The sequence below is a fragment of the Scyliorhinus canicula genome, chromosome 4 (assembly GCF_902713615.1).
Source record: "Scyliorhinus canicula chromosome 4, sScyCan1.1, whole genome shotgun sequence".
Classification (NCBI taxonomy): domain Eukaryota; kingdom Metazoa; phylum Chordata; class Chondrichthyes; order Carcharhiniformes; family Scyliorhinidae; genus Scyliorhinus; species Scyliorhinus canicula.
Genome location: NC_052149.1, coordinates 104,727,927 through 104,751,176, shown reverse-complemented (window position 1 = coordinate 104,751,176; position 23,250 = coordinate 104,727,927). Strand labels below are relative to the sequence as shown.

General features: G+C 45.3%; 1 protein-coding gene across 5 annotated transcripts in view; it reads right to left on the bottom strand.

Annotated features, from left to right (window-relative positions):
- dnm3a (dynamin 3a) overlaps positions 1-23,250 on the bottom strand; it is a 338,917-nt gene that overhangs the window by 20,768 nt on the left and 294,899 nt on the right. For 3 of the 5 annotated variants that reach the window (XM_038794962.1, XM_038794964.1, XM_038794966.1), the window contains one exon: positions 21,142-21,369. The exons of 1 other annotated variant lie outside the window; for it this stretch is intronic. In XM_038794962.1, coding sequence (XP_038650890.1) covers positions 21,142-21,369 — 228 coding nt within the window. Of the gene's footprint in view, positions 1-13,208; positions 13,245-21,141; positions 21,370-23,250 lie in introns of those variants that run through there. One more of the 5 variants, XM_038794963.1, reaches the window with a different exon arrangement.

Below are 23,250 nucleotides of genomic sequence, written 5' to 3'. Positions count from 1 at the left end.
ACTTATTGTTTAGTCTTAATTTCAAGGCCTCGTTCATTTGCATTTCAATCACCTTGCACGGGATCAGAGGTGCGCTGGCCAGATAAATCCAGAACTGGCTCGGTCATAGAAGACAGAGGGTAGCAGTGGAAGGGTGCGTTTCTGAATAGAGGGCTGTGACCAGTGGCGTTCCTCTAGGATCAGTGCTGGGACCATTGCTGTTTGTAATATATACAAATGATTTGGAGGAAAATGCAACTGGTTTGATTAGTAAGTTTGCAGACGACACTAAGGTTGGTAAAATTGCAGATAGTGATGAGGGCCGTCAGAGGATACAACAGGACATAGATCGGTTGGAAACTTGGGCGGAGAGATGACAGATGGTACTTAATCCGCACAAATGTGAGGTAATGCATTTTGGAAGGTCCAATACAGGTGGGAAATATACAGGAAATGGCAGAATCCTTAAGAGTATTGACAGGCAGAGGGATTTGACCTGTGTACAGGTACACAGGTCACTGAAAGTGGCAACATAGGTGGAGAAGGTAGTCAAGAAGGCATACGGCATGGTTGGCTTCATTGGCCGCGGCAGTGAGTTTAAAAATTGGCAAATCATGTTGCAGTTTTATAGAACCTTAGTTAGGCCGCACTTAGTATATAGTGTTCAATGTCAGAAGGAGGTGGAGGCTTTGGAGAGGGTACAGAAAAGATTTACCAGATTGTAACCTGGCATGGAGGGCATTAGTTATGAGGAGAGATTGGAGAAACTTGGTTTGTTCTCACTGGAACGATGAAGGTTGAGGGGCAACCTGATAGAAGTCAATGATTATGAGGGGCATGGACAGAGTGGAGAGTCAGAAGCTTTTTCCCAGGATGGATGAATTAATTACTAGGGGGCATAGGTTTATGATGCGAGGGGCAAGGTTTAAAGGAGGTGTACGAGGCCAAGTTTTTGACACAGAGGGTGGTGGGAGCCTGGAAATCGCTGCTGGGGGAGGTAGTGGAAGTAGATACAATAGTGACTTTTATGGGGCAAATTTATCTTGACGAATAGATGAACAGGATGGGAATAGAGGGATATGGTCCCCGGAAGGGTTGGGGATTTTAGTTCAGGTGGACAGCATGGTCGATGCAGACTTGGAGGGCCAAAGGGCCTGTTCCTGTGCTGTAATTTTCTTTGTTCTTTGCACCTCAATCCATGTTATAAAAAAAAATGTATATGAACACATTTTGTTTTCAGATAATAGTAACAAAACCCTAAACAAATACAAATCTCAGTGGAAATTTGATCAAAAAGTATGACAATGAACCTCGTGGTTCTTGCCTCAACTGTCTCCAGGTCTTGACTTGTGTGTATATTAAAGCTATATACATTAAAGTTGCTGCTCTTGTCTCCATGAGCAGAACTGGATAATGTAGACAAGACAGGTGAACCCAGAATACTACACAGTTTGAGCAAGGTTTTCCGCAACGTTTTACTCTACTGTTCTGACTATACAATTAAACATTCTATTTGCCTTGTTGATTCATTTTTCTCTGGCACTTGTCTACATTAATTCTCATCCACCATGGATAATTTTCTTTGAATTATTTTGACATTCTCGCATTGCTTCTTCAGATTCAACTGCCCCTCCATGTTTGGCACTGTCTGAAAATTTGCAAAGATATTTTTAGATTTGTGCAAAATTATGCATGAAAATATTTGCTGGCAGAATAATAACATGGAGACATTTGTGGGAGGTGGAAGAGAAGACAGAATGATAGTGAAATTTTGTGATGTCTAATGCTAGTCTGGTTATAAGTATTTGAATGATTACATTTGTGCCAGTTTATATTTTAATAAAAGGTATCTGTTAGAAATAACATTCTCATATTTTAACACAGTTATGTTCATAACAATATATTGGGAAAGTATTTTTAAAATTAAAATTTTAAAATATAGGATTTATATCTTTTTCTGACACTAGAAATGTTATTATTAGGAATAACCTACAAGGATATCAATAAAGCTTTTCATTGCTAACATGGTACTCTATTCTGCTCCGGAACTTTACTTTTTATATAAACTTCTTACAGCCACTAAATAAAAGGGACTTGGGCACCAATCACTAAAAAGATAATCACTAAAGACAGCCCAGACTGGAATGTCTATGAAAAACATATGGATAGCACACCAACATAACCACTGCTTTCTACACTAAATGCTCCATAGAAATGTGCAAGGACTTAAAAGAGGCTTGAATTTATGCCCTGATATTTTGTGCAAAATAAAACTGTACTTCCAGAGTCTAGCTAATTGTGAAACCTGAATGTTTAACTTACATGTCTGATTTATACGCAACAAAAGCACGACTGAATAACTCTAGTGTTCTATTTCCTTGTTTATGAATAGGGAAGCAAATCTGAGTTAATAACTTGGCAGGAGCTAAATCTCCAAAATGGCACACACCTCAATTGAAGCATGGCTGGGAAGGATACACACACATAAAGCAAAAGCTGAATCACAGCTCAAATCATGTTAAAGCTAAGACGAAAAATATTCCAAATTGTTTCAGGGCGCTGCATGAATTATCATCTATTGGAAATGACTCTGATATTCTGAAATCAGTACTGCCATAATCTAAAAGAGAGATTAATTGGATTTAACTCTGATTTTAGAATTCATATTTATGGAACTAAATACTTGGTTCAACTTAAAATCAGAAGGTTTATTTGAAATTCTATTCACTATCTTTTTGTCACCATTAATTGCAATCGCACAACTATCAATGGGAGATATGCAAACTGAAAATGGTGATGATAAATTCAGTTACTTGAGTTCCTCCTGTGTGCGTAGATACATAGAAGATAGGAGCAGGAGGAGGCCTTTTGGCCCTATGTGTCTGCTCCCCCATTCATCACGATCATGGCTGATCATCCAACTCAATAGCCTAATCCTTCTTTCTCCGCATTGCCTTTGATCGCATTTGTGCACGTGTGATAATAATAATAATCGCTTATTGTAACAAGTATACTTCAATTAAGTTACTGTGAAAAGCCCCTAGTCGCCACATTCCGGCGCCTGTTTGGGGAGGCCGGTATGGGAATTGAACCCGTGCTGCTGCCTTGTTCTGCATTACAAGTGTGCAAGGTTCCACACTGACTTTCATAATCTGATGTCAAAGTATGAATCATGGGATCACGGTCATGTGGATTTATAATGTTTTTATTTTGAAGGATTTGAAGGATTTGCTCACTGGTTTTATCTAAATTTAAAAAATAACAAGGTAAAGGGGGCAGCAGGGTAGCATGGTGGTTAGCATAAATGCTTCACAGCTCCAGGGTCCCAGGTTTGGTTCCCGGCTGGGTCACTGTGTGTGTGGAGTCTGCACGTCCTCCCCCTGTGTGCGTGGGTTTCCTCCGGGTGCTCTGGTTTCCTCCCACAGTCCAAAGATGTGCGGGTTAGGTGGATTGGCCATGCTAAATTGCCCGTAGTGTCCTAATAAAAGTAAGGTTAAGGGGGGGGTTGTTGGGTTACGGGTATAGGGTGGATACGTGGGTTTGAGTAGGGTGATCATGGCTCGGCACAACATTGAGGGCCGAATTCTATGTTCTATGTTCTAAATAACAGGATACCAAAGTAGAAGACCAATTATTTCTTCATTTGCTTTCAAATTTTGTCTGCCACAGCTTAAGTTGATATTTCATCTGTTAAATATATTCTTTCACGGGATGTGGGTGCCACTGGTAAAGTGAGCTTTTGGTTCCCAACCCTAGTTGCGTTTGAATGGATTAGCTGGCTCAGCTCGTTCAGAGGACAGTTAAGAGTCGACCACATTTCTCTGGGTCTGCAATCACATGTAGGCAAGACCAGGTAAGGATGGCAGATTGCCACCCCTGAAGGATATTAGTGAACCAGATTTTTTTTTTACGGCAATTAACAATAGTTTCATGGTCATCATTACTGAGACTACCTTTCGATTCCAGATTGTGCGAATTGAATTCAAATTCCACCAGCTGCCAAGGTGGGATTTGAACCCATGTCCCAAGTGCGTTAGCCCAGGTGTCTGGATTACTACTCCAGTGGCATTACCACAATGCCACCATGTACGCCTAAAATAGTGATGTGCACCTTCTTTAATCACTGCAGCCTGTGTGATGAAGCTTCTCCCAGAATGCTGTTAGGTAGACAGTTATAGGCTCAAAATGATTAAATAAAAAAATTGGGTTATCATTTCAAGACCTCTTTCTTGGCCTCCCTGTCTCGGGAGACAATGTGTACATGCTAATGGCTCACTGATCGGTTTGGCAGCGTCTGGCTCTCTATTTGCAGTGTCTTGCCAGTTGCTGCATCTCTTCTCTTCACCTCCTTTTACTCCCTCCTTCATGCTATCCACCAGCCCTGGAGATCGCTGCCAACCTGCTGCCACGCTTGTGGTCCATGGCACAGGACTTCATGTCACGTTTGCAGATGTCTTTGAAGCAAAAGGATGGATGGCAAGCGGGTCTGATGCCGGTGGCGAGCTTGCTGTACAATACATCCTTCGGTTTCCTGCCATCCTCCATGCAGCTCACATATCCAAACCATCACAAGCACTGCTGGCTCAGTATGGGGTCTATGCTGGGGATGTCAGCTACCTTGAAGACTTATATGTTGCAGATGCGGTCCTACCATCTGATGCTGAGGATTCATCGGAGGCAGGGAAGATGGAACACATTGAGACATCACTTTTGGCTGGCATACATTGTTAAGCCCTCACTGCCGAAAAGCAGGATACTGAGGAAACAAGCTTGAAACACCTGAACCTTTGTATTCCGTATGAGTATGCCATTTTCCCAAACCCTCTTGGTCAGTCTGCACAAAGCAGCAGACACCTTTCCAAAGTATCTGTTGATTTTTGTGTTGAGGGGCTGGTTGCTGGTAATGGTTGAGCCCAAGTAATTTAACTCTTGGACCACTTCCAAAATGTGGTCACCGATGTTGATGGATGGAGCATTTCTATCGTCCTACTCCATTACGTTTGTTTTCTTGAGACTGAATTCCTTACTAGCAGTCATAAGCCTGTCAAGAAGTCTCTGCAGATGCTCCTCCATGTGAGATGTTAATGCAGCATCATCAGCAGAGAGGAGTTCCCTGATGATGATGAACTTTATATATCCACTTGAAGGGAGGTGTGTCTCTTGAAGAGCTGTAATGTCCACATTAAGCCTATTCAGCTCATTGTTGGTAACGGCAGTCTTCCGAAAGTCATCAAGCTGTGTGAGACACATAGTTGGACACGTGATTCTGACATTCCAACTTGCAAAACGAAGAGGTGGTACCTTCCTTCCTTTCTTTCTTTGTCATGTTGCTTGGTGTGATGTTACAGTCCACTTATTGGGCAATAACACCAAGCTCGAAGCACCCATTGGACAGGTGGACTGCGGTGAGACGGCACCTTACTTACTGGAGGCGGCTTGATTTGAGGTGAGAGGTAACTATCTGATGGGACACAATGATCTCTCCCACTATCTAAGGCAGCCTATTGCACCCATTCTCTATGCCAGTCAAGTTGAGCTTATAACCCGTGACTGCTGCCTACCATGTTGTTTTGAATTGCAGTGAAGCGACAATGGAGTGACCACTCCATGGCGTGTGCCTGGGCTGAATATATGGGGGGGTTTGAGCTGCCTATGTGTCAGAACCTCACTCTCGGCCTTGCTTTTGGTGTCCGAAGGCGTGCGTATCATTACGTTTTGCACCAGTTTGACTGCAGGAGCTGCCGCAACATGCCAAAAACAACACAAGACTTCTGTATGAATCTCCACTCCAATTTTCTGTTAGGGATTACTCTTAGCCATAGTATCTCCCTAGACCCCCAACAAGGCGGCTTGTATCCCTGAGCACAGGCCCTGACCGGGTGCTGTTTGTCAGAGTCAGCTGAGCGCAGGTCTCGCAAAGGCAGGGTCAACACTTCCTGAATTAACTCCACTTCACAGGGCTACCCACTACCCTCATGTACCCTCAGATAATGGCGGCATTTAGTAGTTGGGCAATACTGCAAAAACAACATTTTAAAGAGTTATGAGGACCTCAAAAGTGAAATTCTAATACCAAGTTTCAATCACCAAGTCCTCCAAGTAATTATAAAATAATCACTATGAAATGTGACTTCTTTTAGTTTTTTAAAGTTACATTGACCACATTTCCATGATTCATAATTTCCAACCATGTGAATGAAATGTTTGCGCAATTGAATTTAAAAGAATTATTTGCTCTAAAAGTGATCAAATTTTAAAAATCAGCATGAAACTCTACATACAGTATTACATTACTTGACTTCCTTTGTGCATGTGCCTAAATACTCAAATAATTTAAAACTAGCATTTTCAGTTCGCAAATCGGCATATGACTACAAAACATACAGATGTAGGCTATTCGGTCCATTGAATCTGCTCTGCCATTCAATGAGATCACGACTGATCTGATAGGATAATCTTCAACTCCATTTCTGCCTTATTCCCAAAACCCTTTATTCCCTTACTGATTAAAAATCTGTCTATCGCAGCCTTGAACATACTGAAAGACTCAGCGTCTACAGCCCTCTGCAGTAAAGAGCTCCACAGATTCACTACCTTCAGAAAAAAAAAATCTTGCTCCTCTCTGTCTGAAATGGGCGACCCCTTACTCTGAGATTATGCCCTCTGGTCCTAGACTTTCTCACAAGGGAAAACAGCCTCTCAGAATCTAGCCACTTAAGCCCCCCGAGAACCCCGCATGTCTCAGTAAGGTTGCTTTTCATTTTTCTAAACTCCAATGAGTACAGACACAACCTACTCAATTGCTAATTGTGTGATCGCAGTTAACAAAACAATAACGCACAGAATTTCAAATAACCATTCTGAATTTAAATTTAGACCCTGTTTTATGTACTCCAGAGTGGTGTAATACTTTCTCTGCTTGGCACACTTCCCTCTGTACCAGGCAGCATCAATGACAGGGTGTATCATGCCTTTCTGTTTCACATAAAAATGAATGAAGCAGATTCTGAGGATACCAGGAGCTGAAGGTCTAGCGAGCTGTGCACGTTACAATCCTTTGACATGATACTGTTTGAGTATATTTGCAATAATTTATTCATTCTCTGGATAGGTGCATTGTTGGCAAGGCCAGTATTTACAAAGCCCATTCCAATATTTGAAAGATTTTACTTGTTCCTTCCAAAAACAGTTTTGAACAAAAGAACATAATGTATAAAATAGGACCAGGCCATTCGGCCCCTTCAGCTTGCTCTGCCAGTCAATAAGATCATGGCTGATGTGAATTGGCCTCAACTCCACTTTCCCGCTTGTCATAACCCTGAACTCCCTTGTAGATGAAAAATCTGTAACTCAGCCTTTAATTTATTCAATGACCCAGCCTCCTGCTCTCTGTGGAAGAGAAGTCCAAAGATTAATGGCCCTCAGAGAAGAAATTCTTCCTCATCTCTGTCTCACCGGGAGACTCTTTATTTTAAAACTGTGTCTCTTATTTCAAGATTTCCTTGCAAGGGAAAACATCCTCTCAGTAGTCGCCCTTTCAGGCCCCCTCAGGATCTTGAATGTTTCAATGAAAATCACCATTCATTTTTTAAACCTTTCCTCAGAAGACAACCCTTTTTGACTCTTAACTTTCCGGAAACAAACATCTTGAAAACATTTTCCCTCAGCTGATTCTTTTGATCCACATTTAAGAAAGAAAAATCAGAAGACCTTTCATCCAATATTTGCATGTGTTTTGTTTCAGCCTGATCAAGAATGTTTGCGTGGATTATTTTAAGATAAAAAAACTATACACCAAGAAGGCAAAATTGAGTGCTCCTCGAGGCCCCATAGTCACTTAAGGATTGAATATGGGGTTCTCAAGATGTCTGCACACATTTCTGATAGGAAGTGCACAGGAAGGCCACTTGGGGAAGGGGCTTATGTGCACGTTCCTAGTCACTGCCAGCAATAGGTAATGTAGCGACCTGATGACCTCAATCAATATGCAATGATGATTTGATGCCTGTGCTGCCATTTACAAAATTTACACTTCAGCTAATGCCATGTCTGAACCTCAGCTGAATGTGACATTAAAAAGGATTTTTCTTATTCATTCCTGGGATGTGGGTATTTATTTCCCTTGAGAAAGTGGTGATAAGCCATTTTCTTGAATAATTTGAGGCTTGTGTTGCAGATACATCGATGGTGCTTCTATAGGGAGCGAGCTGTCACCCGGTGACAGTGAAGGAAGCCCCCCCCCCCCCAGTGAAGGCAATAAATCTCCAAGTCAGGGTGACGTGTGACTCGGAAGGAAATTGCAGACAGTGGTGTTCCCATGTGCCTGCTTGTTCTGCTTCTGAGTGGTAGAGGTCACAAGTATAGAAGGTGCTGTGGCAGAGTCTTGGTAAATTCTAGCAGTGCATCTGGTAGATGGTACATACAGGAGTGAATATTTAAGGTGGTGGATAGGGTACCAATCAAGCGGTCTGCACTGAATGGGGATGAATACCATGCAATCATCAGCACTTCTACCCTTATGATGATCATTGATGAAGCAGCTGAAAATGGTTGGGCCGAGGGCATTATCCTGAGGAACTCCTGCAGCGATATCCCAGGACTGAGATGACTGACTTCCAACAACCACAACCATATTCCTTTGAGTTAGGCATGACATGAGCCAGTGCTGAGTTTTGCCCCTGATTTCCAATTACTTCAATTTTATTGAGACACCTTGATGCCTAATATTTGGGATGTCTTCACTTCACCAAAGAGGTCATCCTGAAATCTGCCAATTGCTGCAGGCTATACTACAATCTGAAAGCAGGGCACGCATAGCTGTAACTGGTTGGCTGACTGCGGTTCTTCACTATTATTCACCTAACTTCTTCCAGGCTGAAGATATAAGCAACATAGCCCAGTTTGCAGCACACTTGTGTATGAGGAAGGTCATTGAGGCTTTCTATGCCCACAGAAACCTTTATCTTATTCCACTTTCCATTGCAAAACATGCAGAGTGAAGGCAAGGCTTTGCATGAATTGCAGTCTTCCCCATGGTGCGGGATGCCACTTGCTTCGCATATGTCATAATATGCACTCACACACATCATGAGGTAAAGACAGGCAGTGATTGACACCCAGGTTAGCCAATCAACACACAGGACAGAACACAACCAATCACTAGACAGAACTTACTATAAAACACACAAGGCATCACTACACCGCCTCTTTCCACTGGTGACAACTGTAGTGACAGTCAGGGTGTATATATTAGTTAGCACCTTCTACACGTGGCTCAGGGCTAGCCAGGTCGAGTTAGTTAGAGTTAGCATACTTAGTGGAGTGTCAACCCACAGCAAGCTGTGTGCCTTGTTACAGAAGTTCAATAAATCGTATTGAACCAACGTCTAAGTTTGGTGTCTGTTTTCCAGTCTTACTGCATCTAGTTGCAGTCCGTGTTACCCCAGGATGAATAACATGGCAGCATACATTGCTTTAAATGTGCTTCATGTGAACTCTGCCATAAACTGTAGGAGATTTCACTCCCTCACTGGGCAACTGCTGTGTGACGACAGTCAGTGCATCCTGCAGGTCAATGCCTATTATCTTGGCAGCAGTCAGGATTCCTTCATTCTGTGGTATTCCTCTGTGCCACCTGTATTTGAATCATCATAAAAGCCAAAGGCTAGCTACTGGACGACAAGGGTTATCCATTAATGATACTGCTGAGGAATCTGTTCCAAAACCCACACAAATATGCACAGCAGAAGCATTACAGAACACAACATTAAGATCTTCAAGCAATGCTTCTACTGTCTTTCCTACTCTGGGGAGAAAAAATTAAAAACTACCAGAAATGCATACTTTAATCCAATTTTAAAAATTCACTTGTTACATAATGCATACAAAATTAGGCTAATTTCCCTTTTGCACTGGGGCTGTTTAGCTCACTGGGCTAAATTGCTGGCTTTGAAAGCAGACCAAGGCAAGCCAGCAGCACGGTTCGATTCCCGTAACAGCCTCCCCGAACAGGCACTGGAATGTGGCAACTAGGGGCTTTTCACAGTAACTTCATTTGAAGCCTACTTGTGACAATAAGCGATTTTCATTTCATTTCATTTCTTTGGTGCCTTTGCCTATTCAAGTGTTCCAAAGTGCTACCTCTCCATTAGATGCAGACGATGCTGCAAGGCTGATTTTCAAGTGAGACTGCGAATGGCCTTGGAGGACAATCTCAAGCAGCTTTGGGCGTAGAGAGCTCAGATTTAGACTGCGTAATCTTGGCTTGGGTCGCAGCAATCTGAGCCAATTAACTGACACAAGAAGTGCATGGGGAGAGTAGGAATAGGAATACTGTCATTGTGAAAGAGAAAAGCACATTTGTGTTCCATGGGCCCACTGCCACTCTCATGTAATCCTACATGTCTGGTGGAAAACAGACGGATGGACTGCTGTTAATTTCCCGTATGCCCTTTGAACAATGGTATTGTTGGAACAACAAAGGCAGCTTTATGTGTATTAGTAAACATTAGAAATAAGATATAGTTTTACTTGGGTTTAATTTAATGTTTCTGTGCTGGAAGGGTAAAACTTATAGTTAGATTCATACTGGACAAAGGTGTTTTTAATGTATGGGGGTTGGTTAAGTTTCAACTGTGTTTCCACTGTGCTTAGAGAGGGCTACAATGTGAAGAATAAATAGGCCAGCAGAGATATGCTGACACTGCTTAACAACTGGAGCCTTGCAAGGTAGAGAAGCTTTAAGTTTTAGCTGAATCTGTGGGTAGTTGGAGACAGGATTAAGGGGAATAAACATCTCTCAACTCTGCCAGAACAAAGACTGGACAGGATGGGAGCTGCAAAGAGGCAGGCATCCTAAAGTGCAAGCTACAGTCCAGAAATCCAGGAAAGTGGGACAACAAAAATGTTTAAACGACTGGAGTTAAGTGAACACAGCCCAAGGTACTGTTTAGAAGAATTCAAGGAAGAGTAAACAAAGTGTTCGGAGTTAAAGAGACATTTGCAGTAACCATATTCAACGTGCACAGCAGGCTTCAAATGGTAAATCAAATGTCGGATGCCATATTAATACAATCTGTGAATCAAGAGTTAAAGAAATTGTAAGCAGTTTGCACAGCAGTCAAGACAAATAAATCCTACAGGGGTTTGTGTAAAATCCTGGACTGCATTCAGTGCTAAAAGTGGAGCAGAAGCTTTGTTTAAAAGTGTTATTTGGAAAACATGGTCTGCATCTTGGAATGAAAACTGCTAAGGGAAAGCACAATCATGGGGGAAGATGTGAGTTTTTAGGAGTGGAGTTTGGAACCTCTCACTTGGCAATCGTCTGGAGATATTCTGAGGAGAGATCCACAAACATTCACTTGGGGTTCAGAGTGGAGACTGTGTTTGCACAGTTATAATTATTGTGTGCTAAAAGGACTTTGTGTTCATGAGACCGTTAAACTGTACTTTGAAATCCATGTTAATCTTGGAACCTGTGTGTAATTGTTCAGTTAAGTGGGGAGTAAAGTTGTATTGTATCATAGTCCGATGTTTTCATGTTTTATTAATGTTTTTTTTCTTGTTGTTAAAACTACTTAACGGTCCCATGACTCTGATCTTCCATGTTTTATTTTTTTTAAAGTTACCGTCTTTTGAGCCAGGGATCTCCCTGTCCAGTTATAACATCAACTGGGATCAGAACAGTATCTACAGCACTATCTGTGCGGAGGCTGCACGTTCTCCCCGTGTCTGCGTGGCTTTCCTCCGGGTGCTCCGGTTTCCTCCCACAAATCCTGAAAGACGTGCTATTAGATAAATTGGATATTCTGAATTCTCCCTTAGTGTACCCAAACCAGTGTGTGGCAACTTGGGGCATTTCACAGTAACTTAATTGCAATGTGAATGTAAGCCTACTTGTGACACTAATAAAGATTATTACTTATTATTTTTACTTGGCAGCAGTCTGATAATGCGCTGTAACACTTAAACCTTTGATGCAAGTATTTTGAGCAGCAAAGGAAGCTGTGACATCAACCGTTAGTTGCTGCATCATAAAGGGTTCCACAAATATAATGATGGAGGTGGCCACCCCTTTCCATGTTGGGAAGGATGGGCTCCAATTGCTGCACAATGCCCACTGCCAAGTTGGTGCTGGGCTTCTCTATGGTCCTTGACATTTTGCGCAGGTTTTCCAATGTATCACACAAGTTGTTTGTGTACACTCATTTGTGTACACTTTTGTAGCCCAGTCAGTCTATCAAAGTTCTCATCTGGCTCCTCCGCAGCACACCTACTGTATGATCTCTTCCTCCAGCGAGCTGGCACCTGGGTAATTCCTTCCCCTGTCCTGGCACCTGAACACTTCTATTTGCTGTCTCACCATAGCAGATCCCTCCTACGTCGTAGTCTCTAAACTACATGGAGTATCAGTCTCTTTCTTTTAAAGTAAATTTAGAGTACCAACTAATTCTTTCCAATTAAGGGGCAATTTAATGTGGCCAATTCACCTAGTCTGCGCATCTTTGGGTAGTGGGGGCGAAATCCACGCAAACACGGGGAGAATGTGCAAACTCCACACGGAGATCGAACCTGGGACCTCAGTGCCGTGAGGCAGCAGTGCTAACCACTGTGCCACCATACTGCCCCGGAGTATCAGTCTCTGAGCTGGAGACTATGACTATTAGATCAAGTGACGGTTTCCCTTTTCACTGCTTTTGTTCTATTTCCCCTTTCACTGGGAAGGTTCCAGATCTTGGGTGTCTGAAATTAAAACAGGATAAGGGTTGGCTTGTGATGACGGGAGAGGAGAAAGTGAGGAGGGCAGGCAGACATCATCTGCAGATTGCAAGTCAGAAGAATTGTGGGAAGACAAGAGAGGAGCATTTGGTATGCAGACACCCCAAATCACCAATCCTTTTAACACTTACATTGGCCATGGACGCACTGTCCTCTCTACAGGGGGCCTCAGGAACACTTCACAAACCTGTGACCTTTACCAACGATAAGTATAAGGGCAGCACCACTAGCTGCACATTCCCTTCAAAAATTTACAACATGCAGACTCTGAAGTAGATCATCATTTTTTCATCGTCACTTGGTCAATATTCTGGGACTTGTTGCTGAAAGCTCTGCGGGAATACCTTCATCAAGTGGATTGCAGCATTTCAAGGAGGTGGTTGCCATCATGACCTCAAAATTAATTAGATAAAAGCAACTTACTGCGGATGCTGGAATCTGAAGCCAAAAGAGAAAATGCTGGAAAATCTCAGCAGGTCTGGCAGCATCTGTAGGGAGAGAAAATAGCTAACTGTGGTGAATCACAGTAGCATAATTCACACTGTATTACACATGTTGTACTATGTCTCTGTAAGCTCGGCACACGAGCAGTTGCACTGCTCTGCCACTAGGGGGAGATGCACTCGAAGTGTACGGGAGTTTGTACTGGGCTCCACTCTTGGCTCCATCCACAGCTCCTCCCCCTAACCGGAAGTATAAAGGTTGATGCTGAGAGCCTGCCTGCCAGTTCATCTGGAGTTCATCTTGTCACAGGCAGGCTCTTTTGCAAGACGATTAAAACCACTGTTCACTTCTAACCACGTGTCGCATGACTTGATGGTCTCATCAATTTAATCGTCTTAAGAAACAGTAAGGAATGACCATGGAATCAGCCCTTAAGCCTAATTGACTGGAACTCGACCCGCAGGATGCAGAGGCGAAAGAAATCTTTTCGCATTGGCTCCGATGTTTTAAGGCCTACCTGGCTGAAGCAAGCACCACAGAAACAATGAAGGAGCAGAAACTCAGTCTATTGCACGTGAGGGTGAGCCTTCTTATATATACTCAGCTAAACTGTACCGGCTCATATACAGAGGCCCTGACCCTACTCGATAGAATGTACGTGAGGCCTATCAATGAGGTCTACACGCGCCACGTTTTTACAACTCGCCGCCAGCGCCCTACAGAATCGCTAGAAGAATTCCTCAGAGACTTAAAAGCCTTATCCCGGGACTGTAATTATCAGGCTGTAACTGCTGCAGAACATAGAGAACTTGCTGTTTGCGATGTCGTTGTTGCAGGCCTAAGATCGAATTACGTGCGCCAGCGACTGCTGGAGAAGGGGGCCCTAAATTTAGAATATACTGTTGAACTCGCTACAACTATGGAGGTCTCATTTCGTAGCCTCACCTCGTTTCCTGCCGACTGCGCGACCCTGTCATGGGCCCCCGACCAGCGACTCCCCCAGGCCTGCGCCGCGCAGCCAATCAGCCACCATGCTACCCCAGCCTGCCACTTTTGTGGCCAGCCCCAGCACCCGCGGCAGCACTGCCCGGCCCGCAACGCGACCTGCAGCACCTGCGGGCGAAAAGGCCACTACGCCAGAGTGTGCCTAGCAAGGAAGGATCCAGCCCCTAAACCTCCAGCGGCACAAATTAATCGCCCTCCGCACTTGCAGGCCCGTGAACGCAGCGGCCTATGCCCCGACTCCGCCCCCACCCGCCACGTGCGATCCATGGGGGCCGCCATCTTGGGGGACCCCCAGCATGCGGTCCACCATGGGCGACTCATGGGGGCCACCATCTTGGACGCCATCATCCTCGCCGTCCGCCACGTGCGATCCATCTTGGGCCCCATCCTCTCCACACTCAGAAAACTCGATTGAAGACTGCGACCTCAGCGGGCACTCATCGCGGGGCCATCCCAGCGCAGCCGACCGAACCGCCGACTACCCGCAACTCAACACAGTCACACTGGACCAATCGCGCCCAAAGCATCTCCACAACTCGATGACGACGGTCCAAATCAACGGGTACAGTACACCGTGCCTTTTCGACTCCGGGAGCACTGAGAGCTTCGTACACCCAGATCTGATAAGACACTGTTCGCTCCCCGTTTTCCCTGCACGGCAAACTATCTCCCTCGCTTCGGGTTCCCACTCTGTCCATATCCAAGGGCGCACCGTCGCAACTCTAACAATCCAAGGCTCTAGCTACTCTAATTTCCAACTATACGTCCTGCCCGAACTCTGCGCCCCACTCTTATTGGGACTCGACTTTCAATGCAATCTCAAGAGTCTCACCCTCAGCTTCGGCGGACCCCTACCCCCACTCACTATCTGCAGCCTAGCCACGCTGCGAATCTCCCTCCCTCCTCTCTTTGCCAACCTCACTCCGGACTGTAAACCCGTAGCCTACAGGACAGGGTGTTCATTCGATCCGAGGTCCGGAGGCTTTTACGTGAGGGGATCATAGAGGCCAGTAACAGTCCCTGGGGAGCTCAGGTGATGGTCGTTAAGACCGGGGAAAAATTCCGCATGGTCATAGACTATAGTCAGACTATTAATCGGTTTATGCTCCTCGACGCGTACACCCTCCCCAGGATTGCAGACATGGTGAATCAGATCGGCCAGTATCGGATATTGTCCACGGTGGATCTGAAGTCTGCATACCACCAACTCCCAATTTGCCCGGAGGACCGCCACTTCACGGCGTTTGAGGCCGATGGCCGCCTCTTCCACTTCCTCCGGGTCGCCTTTGGCGTCACGAATGGGGTTTCGGTGTTCCAACGAGCAATGGACCGAATGGTGGACCAGTACGGACTGCGGGCCACGTTTCCGTACTTGGATAACGTCACCATCTGCGGCTATGACCAGCAGGACCACGATGCCAACCTCAACCGAGTTCTCCAGATGGTCCAGAAGCTTAACCTCACATGCAACAAGGAGAAATGCGTTTTCCTCACAACCAGAGTAGCCAGCCTCGGCTAAGATAAAGATGCATGGCATTAAGGGTAAAGTAGTAGCATGGATAGAGGATTGGTTAATTAATAGAAAGCAAAGAGTTGGGATAAATGGGTGTTTCTCTGGTTGGCAATCAGTAGCTAGTGGTGTCCCTCAGGGATCCGTGTTGGGCCCACAATTGTTCACAATTTACATTGATGATTTGGAGTTGGGGACCAAGGGCAATGTGTCCAAGTTTGCAGATGACACTAAGATGAGTGGTAAAGCGAAAAGTGCAGAGGATACTGGAAGTCTGCAGAGGGATTTGGATAGGTTAAGTGAATGGGCTCGGGTCTGGCAGATGGAATACAATGTTGACAAATGTGAGGTTATCCATTTTGGTAGGAATAACAGCAAACGGGATTATTATTTAAACGATAAAATATTAAAGCATGCCGCTGTTCAGAGAGACTTGGGTGTGCTAGTGCATGAGTCACAGAAGGTTGGTTTACAAGTGCAACAGGTGATTAAGAAGGCAAATGGAATTTTGTCCTTCATTGCTAGAGGGATGGAGTTTAAGACTAGGGAGGTTATGTTGCAATTGTATAAGGTGTTAGTGCGGCCACACCTGGAGTATTGTGTTCAGTTTTGGTCTCCTTACTTGAGAAAGGATGTACTGGCACTGGAGGGTGTGCAGAGGAGATTCACTAGGTTAATCCCAGAGCTGAAGGGGTTGGATTATGAGGCGAGGTTGAGTAGACTGGGACTGTACTCGTTGGAATTTAGAAGGATGAGGGGGGATCTTATAGAAACATTTAAAATTATGAAGGGAATAGATAGGATAGATGCGGGCAGGTTGTTTCCACTGGCGGGTGACAGCAGAACTAGGGGGCATAGCCTCAAAATAAGGGGAAGTAGATTTAGGACTGAGTTTAGGAGGAACTTCTTCACCCAAAGGGTTGTGAATCTATGGAATTCCTTGCCCAGTGAAGCAGTTGAGGCTCCTTCATTACATGTTTTTAAGGTAAAGATAGATAGTTTTTTGAAGAATAAAGGGATTAAGGGTTATGGTGTTCGGGCCGGAAAGTGGAGCTGAGTCCACAAAAGATCAGCCATGATCTAATTGAATGGCGGAGCAGGCTTGAGGGGCCAGATGGCCTACTCCTGCTCCTAGTTCTTATGTTCTTATGTCGTGGAAAACGAAGTCCTGGGTCCCGACCCGGACCGTATGCGCCCCCTCTTAGAACTCCCTCTCCCTCATTGTCCTAAGGCCCTCAAACGGTGCTTGGGATTCTTTTCGTATTATGCCCAGTGGGTCCCTCAATATGCGGACAAAGCCCGCCCACTCTTTAAGGCCACACTATTTCCCCTGTCAGCTGAGACTCACCAGGCCTTCAACTGCATCAAGGAGGACATCACCAAGGCTGCCATGCGGGCAGTGGATGAATCCGTCCCTTTCCAGGTTGAGAGCGATGCCTTAGAGGTAGCTCTTGCAGCCACACTAAATCAGGCAGGGAGACCAGTCGCATTTTTCTCCCGAACCCTCTCCGCTTCGGAACTTCGACACTCCTCAGTCAAAAAGGAAGCATAAGCCATTGTGGAGGCTATTCGTCACTGGAGGCACTACCTCGCAGGTAAAAGGTTCACCCTCATCACCGACCAAAGATCGGTTGCCTTCATGTTTGACAACTCGCAAAGGGGCAAAATTAAAAATGACAAAATTCTGAGGTGGAGGATCGAACTCTCCACCTACAAATACTATATTATGTATCGACCGGGGAAGCTCAACGAGCCCCCAGGTGCCCTGTCCCACGGGATGTGTGCCAGCGCACAGAGCGACCGCTTAAAAGCCATCCACAATGACCTCTGCCACCCGGGGTCACCCGGCTCACCCACTACATTAAAGCCCAAAATCTGCCTTTCTCCACCGAGGAGGTAAAAGCCATCACCAGGGATTGCCCGATCTGCGCGGAGTGCAAACCGCACTTCTACAGACCAGACAGGGCCCACCTGGTCTAGGCTTCTAGGCCCTTTGAACGCCTCTCTATCGATTTCAAAGGGCCACTCCCCTTGACTAACAGGAATGTGTACTTCCTGAACGTCATAGACGAGTTCTCCCGTTTTCCCTTTGCTATTCCGTGCCCCGATATGACCTCCCACACAGTCATTAGGGCCCTGCATAGTATCTTCACCCTGTTTGGTTTCCCCAGCTACGTACACAGCGACCGGGGTTCTTCCTTTATGAGCGACGAGCTGCGTCAGTACCTGCTCGGCAAGGGCATCGCCTTGAGCAGGACTACCAGCTACAACCCCAGGGGGAACGGGCAGGTGGAGAGGGAGAATGCGACGGTCTGGAAGACCGTCCTACTGACCCTCCGGTCCAGGAATCTCCCTAGCTCCCATTGGCAAGAAGTCCTCCCCGACGCGCTCCACGCTATTAGGTCCCTCTTGTGTACCGCTACCAACCAGACACCTCACGAGCGGCTCTTTATTTTTTCCAGGGGCACTACCACGGGGGTTTTGCTCCCGGCATGGTTGAAGACACCGGGCCCAGTACTCCTCTGGAAGCACGTCAGGGCGCACGAAACTGACCCATTCGTAAAGAAAGTGCTCCTACTGCATTCAAACCCCCAGTACGCCTTCGTAGAGTTCCTTGACGGCCGTCAGGACACTGTATCCCTCCGGGACCTAGCACCTGCAGGATCCAACCCCCCCACTACCACCGCCGAGGTACCCCTCACATTACATCCCACCCACTCGCCCCCCCTCCACCCCGCACCTACCAGTTTGTTACATTTTTTTCGCGCGCCCGTGCCAGCTAGCTCCCAGCGCCGCCAGTCCCCAGTCGAACCAGACGGGTACGAAGCTCGGGCGGAATCGCCCCCGGAGTCCGCCATCGTACCCCAACCGACGGTGCTCATCCAGCCACCAGAAAGGGCTGCAACCTCGGTGCTCCGCCGATCACAGCGGACAACTCGGCCACCGGACAGACTCAATCTGTAAGCCACCATCCCCGCCGGACTTGATTTTTTTTTACAGGGGGTGAATGTGGTGAATCACAGTAGCGTAATTCACACTGTATTACACATGTTGTACTATGTCTCTGTAAGCTCGGCACATAAGCAGTTGCGCTTGGGGGAGATGCACTAGGAGTGTACGGGAGTTTGTACTGGGCTCCACCCACAGCTCCTCCCCCTAACCGGAAGTATAAAGGTTGATGCTGAGAGCCTGCCTGCCAGTTCATCTGGAGTTCATCTTGTCACAGGCAGGCTCTGTTGTAAGACGATTAAAACCACTGTTCACTTCTAACCACGTGTCGCGTGAATTGATGGTCTCATCACTAACGTTTCGAGTCCACTTGACCCTTTGTCAAAGCTAATTAGAGTTGGCTGATAAATGTTGGCCTCCCTAGCACCAACCACATTTCATGACTGAATTCGAAAAATGCAGTCGTCCCCCTCCTGTTATTTCCTGCTGCCTCCTGCCACATTCAAAGGGGTTTCAACGAGTGTCCTACAGTACATTTGGATAATGTGGCTGTCTTGCCTGAATAGCTGCCAATACGTGCAAACTGTGAGTTATGGGCTGCAAATTATGAAGTGTGTGTGAATGGGTTAAAGCATATGAATTGAAACTTTTGTATTGGGTGATAGGGATTGTTGTTAGTAGAATGATGGATTTTAGTGAACTGAGCAGAGAATGAGGCAGATGGCGCATTTGATGATTGAAGTCACATGGCAACTAGAGTCAGATCTTCCTGTAATGCAACACATCCATGTTCGTCAAGCTACACCCTTGGCATTAACCTTTATTGCTAATTCTACTCATGGTGTCTGGTAGATTTCCTGTCCACCTTTGCATACAGGCAGTCACTCATTTATTTCCATGTCTGAGCGTGCCCATTCACCCCCACAACCCAAAGATGTACAGGGTAGGAAGATTGGCCATGCTAAATTGCTTCTTAATTGGAAAAAGAAAATAACTGGGTGCTCTAAATTGACCTTCAGTGTGTTGTCAGAAAATCTTGGGTGCGGTTTCTCCAATATCAGCAAAGACCAATGCCGGCCGGGAACATTAGCATTGAGGCCACTGACGGCTTTTTCCACCATGTAAAGCGGGACTTCGAAGAAAAAGGCAGAAGGCAGGGGTGCCACGTTGTATCTGATCTGCCCTCCCTGTCATCAACTCAGCGAATCGATGATCCAGGCACCATTTTCAAAGATCTCTCCAGTGCACAGCGTGCAGATTAGGGAACAGTCTTCATCCAAGTTCACCACTTGGCACACCCCTGGCACCTCCGTGGCACCACACTGACATCAAGTTGGCATCACTTGGCAGCACTGTGGCATTACCCTGGCACTCCCAGGCATGACCCTTTCCCCCTGAGTGCTGCGTTAACTTCGGAGCTCCTCTGGGAGAACTGCGCAGCAGATGCATGCCTTCTGAGACCAATGATGCTTCTCGCCGCTGTGACATCACACCACTGTGGACACACTGTTTAACTTGGGAGTGTGATTCCGGCCTATGTGCCCGATAATGATATGCTAATCTATTACAATGATGTTCCTCATGTTGAACAGCCAACAAAAGAGTAGGGGACGATCAATTCAGGCTTTTAAGTTGCTGTGAAACACAACTTTGTTCTTATCGCAATATTTTCTGACCTTGTTGCTACACCCGCCCGGCTCATTTTGCCTGGTGGAGTCTCATTTTTGGTATTTGAGGGTGCAGGTAGCCCAGGATTGGGCAGGGCTTCGGAGGTTTAACTTCTCTAGCTTGGCGGGGAGAGTGAAGGCTGATTTGCTGAGATGGGACAATCTCCTTCTGTCGTTGGCGGGCCAGTGCAGGCAGTAAAGATGAATGCTTTGCCACGATTCCTATTCTTGTTTCAATGCCTGCTGGTCTGTTTGCCCAACACCATTTATATATGGGCATGGAGCCCATTCCCCCAGAAGCTATATTTGGGGTGTTGGATTGGTCTGAGTTGCAGGCGGGTGTGGGGCAGATGTTTTAACTTTTGCCTCGCTGATCACTCATAGGCGGGTCTCGTTGGGGTGAAGGTCAGCTCCTCCACCCTGTGCCTCGGTGTGGCGGGGGGGACCTGCTGGAGTTTCTGACCCCAGAAAAGGTGAAGTTTTCTTGTTGAATAAAAATACTTTTTAAAAAAGTGTTAAGTCCCGCGGTCATTTTTGAATTTACCCCCAACACTTCAGGAATAAATGAAATAATGTATGTATTTCTCCTCCTAAACAGCACACTTATATCAAGGAACTGTGAGGGTAAAGGAGCCTATCACTTTATTTCTCACCTGATTTTCTGGTTCTGCTGCAGTTAACTAAATAAACCAAAACAACTTCATACTATGGTAAAACTGATGAGTCAATTACTGCAAAATTGATTTAAGGCAAAGAAAGCCAAGTGCATAATTGTTAATCAGAGGTTGGAGATCAAATGCAGCTAGTTACCTTGGGACGTTGGGGCCACGTGTGGGTCTTGAAGGGATCTGCGGGGGACATCCAAGTAAGTCAGCATTGCTGGAAATATAGAGGACAGGGCGAGTGGCTGGACGAGATGGAATGGGAGGGGCTCCTGTTGTTGGAACGGATGAGATAGACCCGCGTCCAGGTGGTCTGCCTGGTGGATGACCAAATATGGGTTGCCAGTGTTGAGTCACAGGACTTGGAGGTGGAGTTCTGCGATACATTAAGTTTATTTAGAGTTGTTCTTCAAAGATATGTCAAAGATAACAGTTATGTAACTCTTATTTCTTTACACTGCGTTACATTTGAAAATGATAACAAATCAGGACAGATTGAAAGGCAAGCAGGTAAGCTTTCACCTCTGGGGTTCTGTATTGTGCCCAAATTGATGCAAAAGACCTTCTTCCTGACGGTTGCAATAGTTCTGAGTGAAGAGCTTGGGCAGTCTCAAAACAATTCCTTTTTAGCTATGGGCCCACAACACAAAACTAAATCAACAGTCCCATTCATACACACCATAAGGATGGAAAACAGAACAGTGGTACAAGTGCAGCTGGGAATTCTTTTCAGCCCTGTGCTGATGTATATTACAGGGAACTTTAACCCTCTGATCATCTAAGCTTTAGCTGTCCATAAAGTGGTTGGTAATGGACAAGGGACTGGAAAACATTAGGAAAAATAAATAAATAAATAACTACAAAGATTTTAAATATCAATTTCTATAAAAGCCACCTTCAAGACAATTTTATAGCCTCCAAATATGCCATCAAATACATAACAGGATTGGGCTATAGCTTTTTAAAAACAAAATCGGAACGTTAAAAAAAATGAGTGACATGATTTTTTTTCTAATAAAATACTTCCTTTGTTCATAGATTCCTTATATATTGTAGTCTTTTTATTTAGTTTTAAAAAAACAGCAGAAAGTTCTTGCAGGGAAAAACAGATGGTGATTAAAATATTTAGAGACTATTTAAGGTCAATAAAGCAGTTGGATAGAGTAAGGGTTGCAAAATTCCACTTAGGGAGGCAAATATCATGTATTGAGCCAGGATTTCAGCCAGAACAAAACTGAACAGCACTGCCTGAGATACGGAATATTTATATTTCAGTGATCACGACTGAATTGCCAGAAGAACCAAAACATTTGTTCCTGTAAAATTTTCAGGGGATTTTCCAAAAGAACATTGATATGTTGTGCAGGATTAAGAAAAGAGTAACATGCTTGATTCCGAAACCAAGGACATCCAAGTTTGGAACCAAAATTAATCGAATTTGACAAAAATAGTTTGAGGAGCGATATTAGCCATGTTTTTAAAATTGTGGTTACTTGACATGTAATGAGAGGACAGAGCTGGAATGCGGATGTACAAATTAAGCCTCAAGGAACGCAAGAGATTAGAAGGAATACCCATGTCCCTCAGAGCAATGGCCATTAAGAACTGATCCCAACTAAAACATTGAATCAGCTGACACATTTATAAAGAATGAATACATTTATCGTTTGGACAGGATGGAAGGTTATAAGTAGACTGTCTCTCTTTCTTCTTCTGGGGTGGCACAATGTACTGCTGCTTCACAGTGCCAGGGATGCAGGTTCAAGTCCAACCTTGGGTGACTCTGTGTGGAGTTTGTATATTGTCCCTGTGTCTGTGTGGGTTTCCTCCAAGTGCTCCGGCTTCCTCCCCTGATGTGCAGGTTAGGTGGATTAGCCATGCTAAATTGCCCCTTAAGTGTCTAATGGTTAGGTGGGGGTTACAGGAATAGGTGGGGATGTGGGTCTTGATAGGGTGGCCTTTCAGAGGGTCGGTGCAGACTCAATAAGCCAAATCGGCTTCCTTCTGCATTGTAGGATACTTTGATTCTTCAGTTTGCTGTCTGGAAGCAGGTCCTTGGTGAATGTTCAAAGAATAAAGAAATTTACAGCAGAGGAACAGGCCCCATGGCCCATCAAGCCTGCAATGACAATGCTGCCCATTTCAATTAAAAATCTGTCCATGCCCCTCATAATCTTGTAGACTTCTATCAGGTTGCCACTCAACGTCCGTCATTTCAGTCAGAACAAACCAAGTTTTTCCAACCTCTCCTCATAGC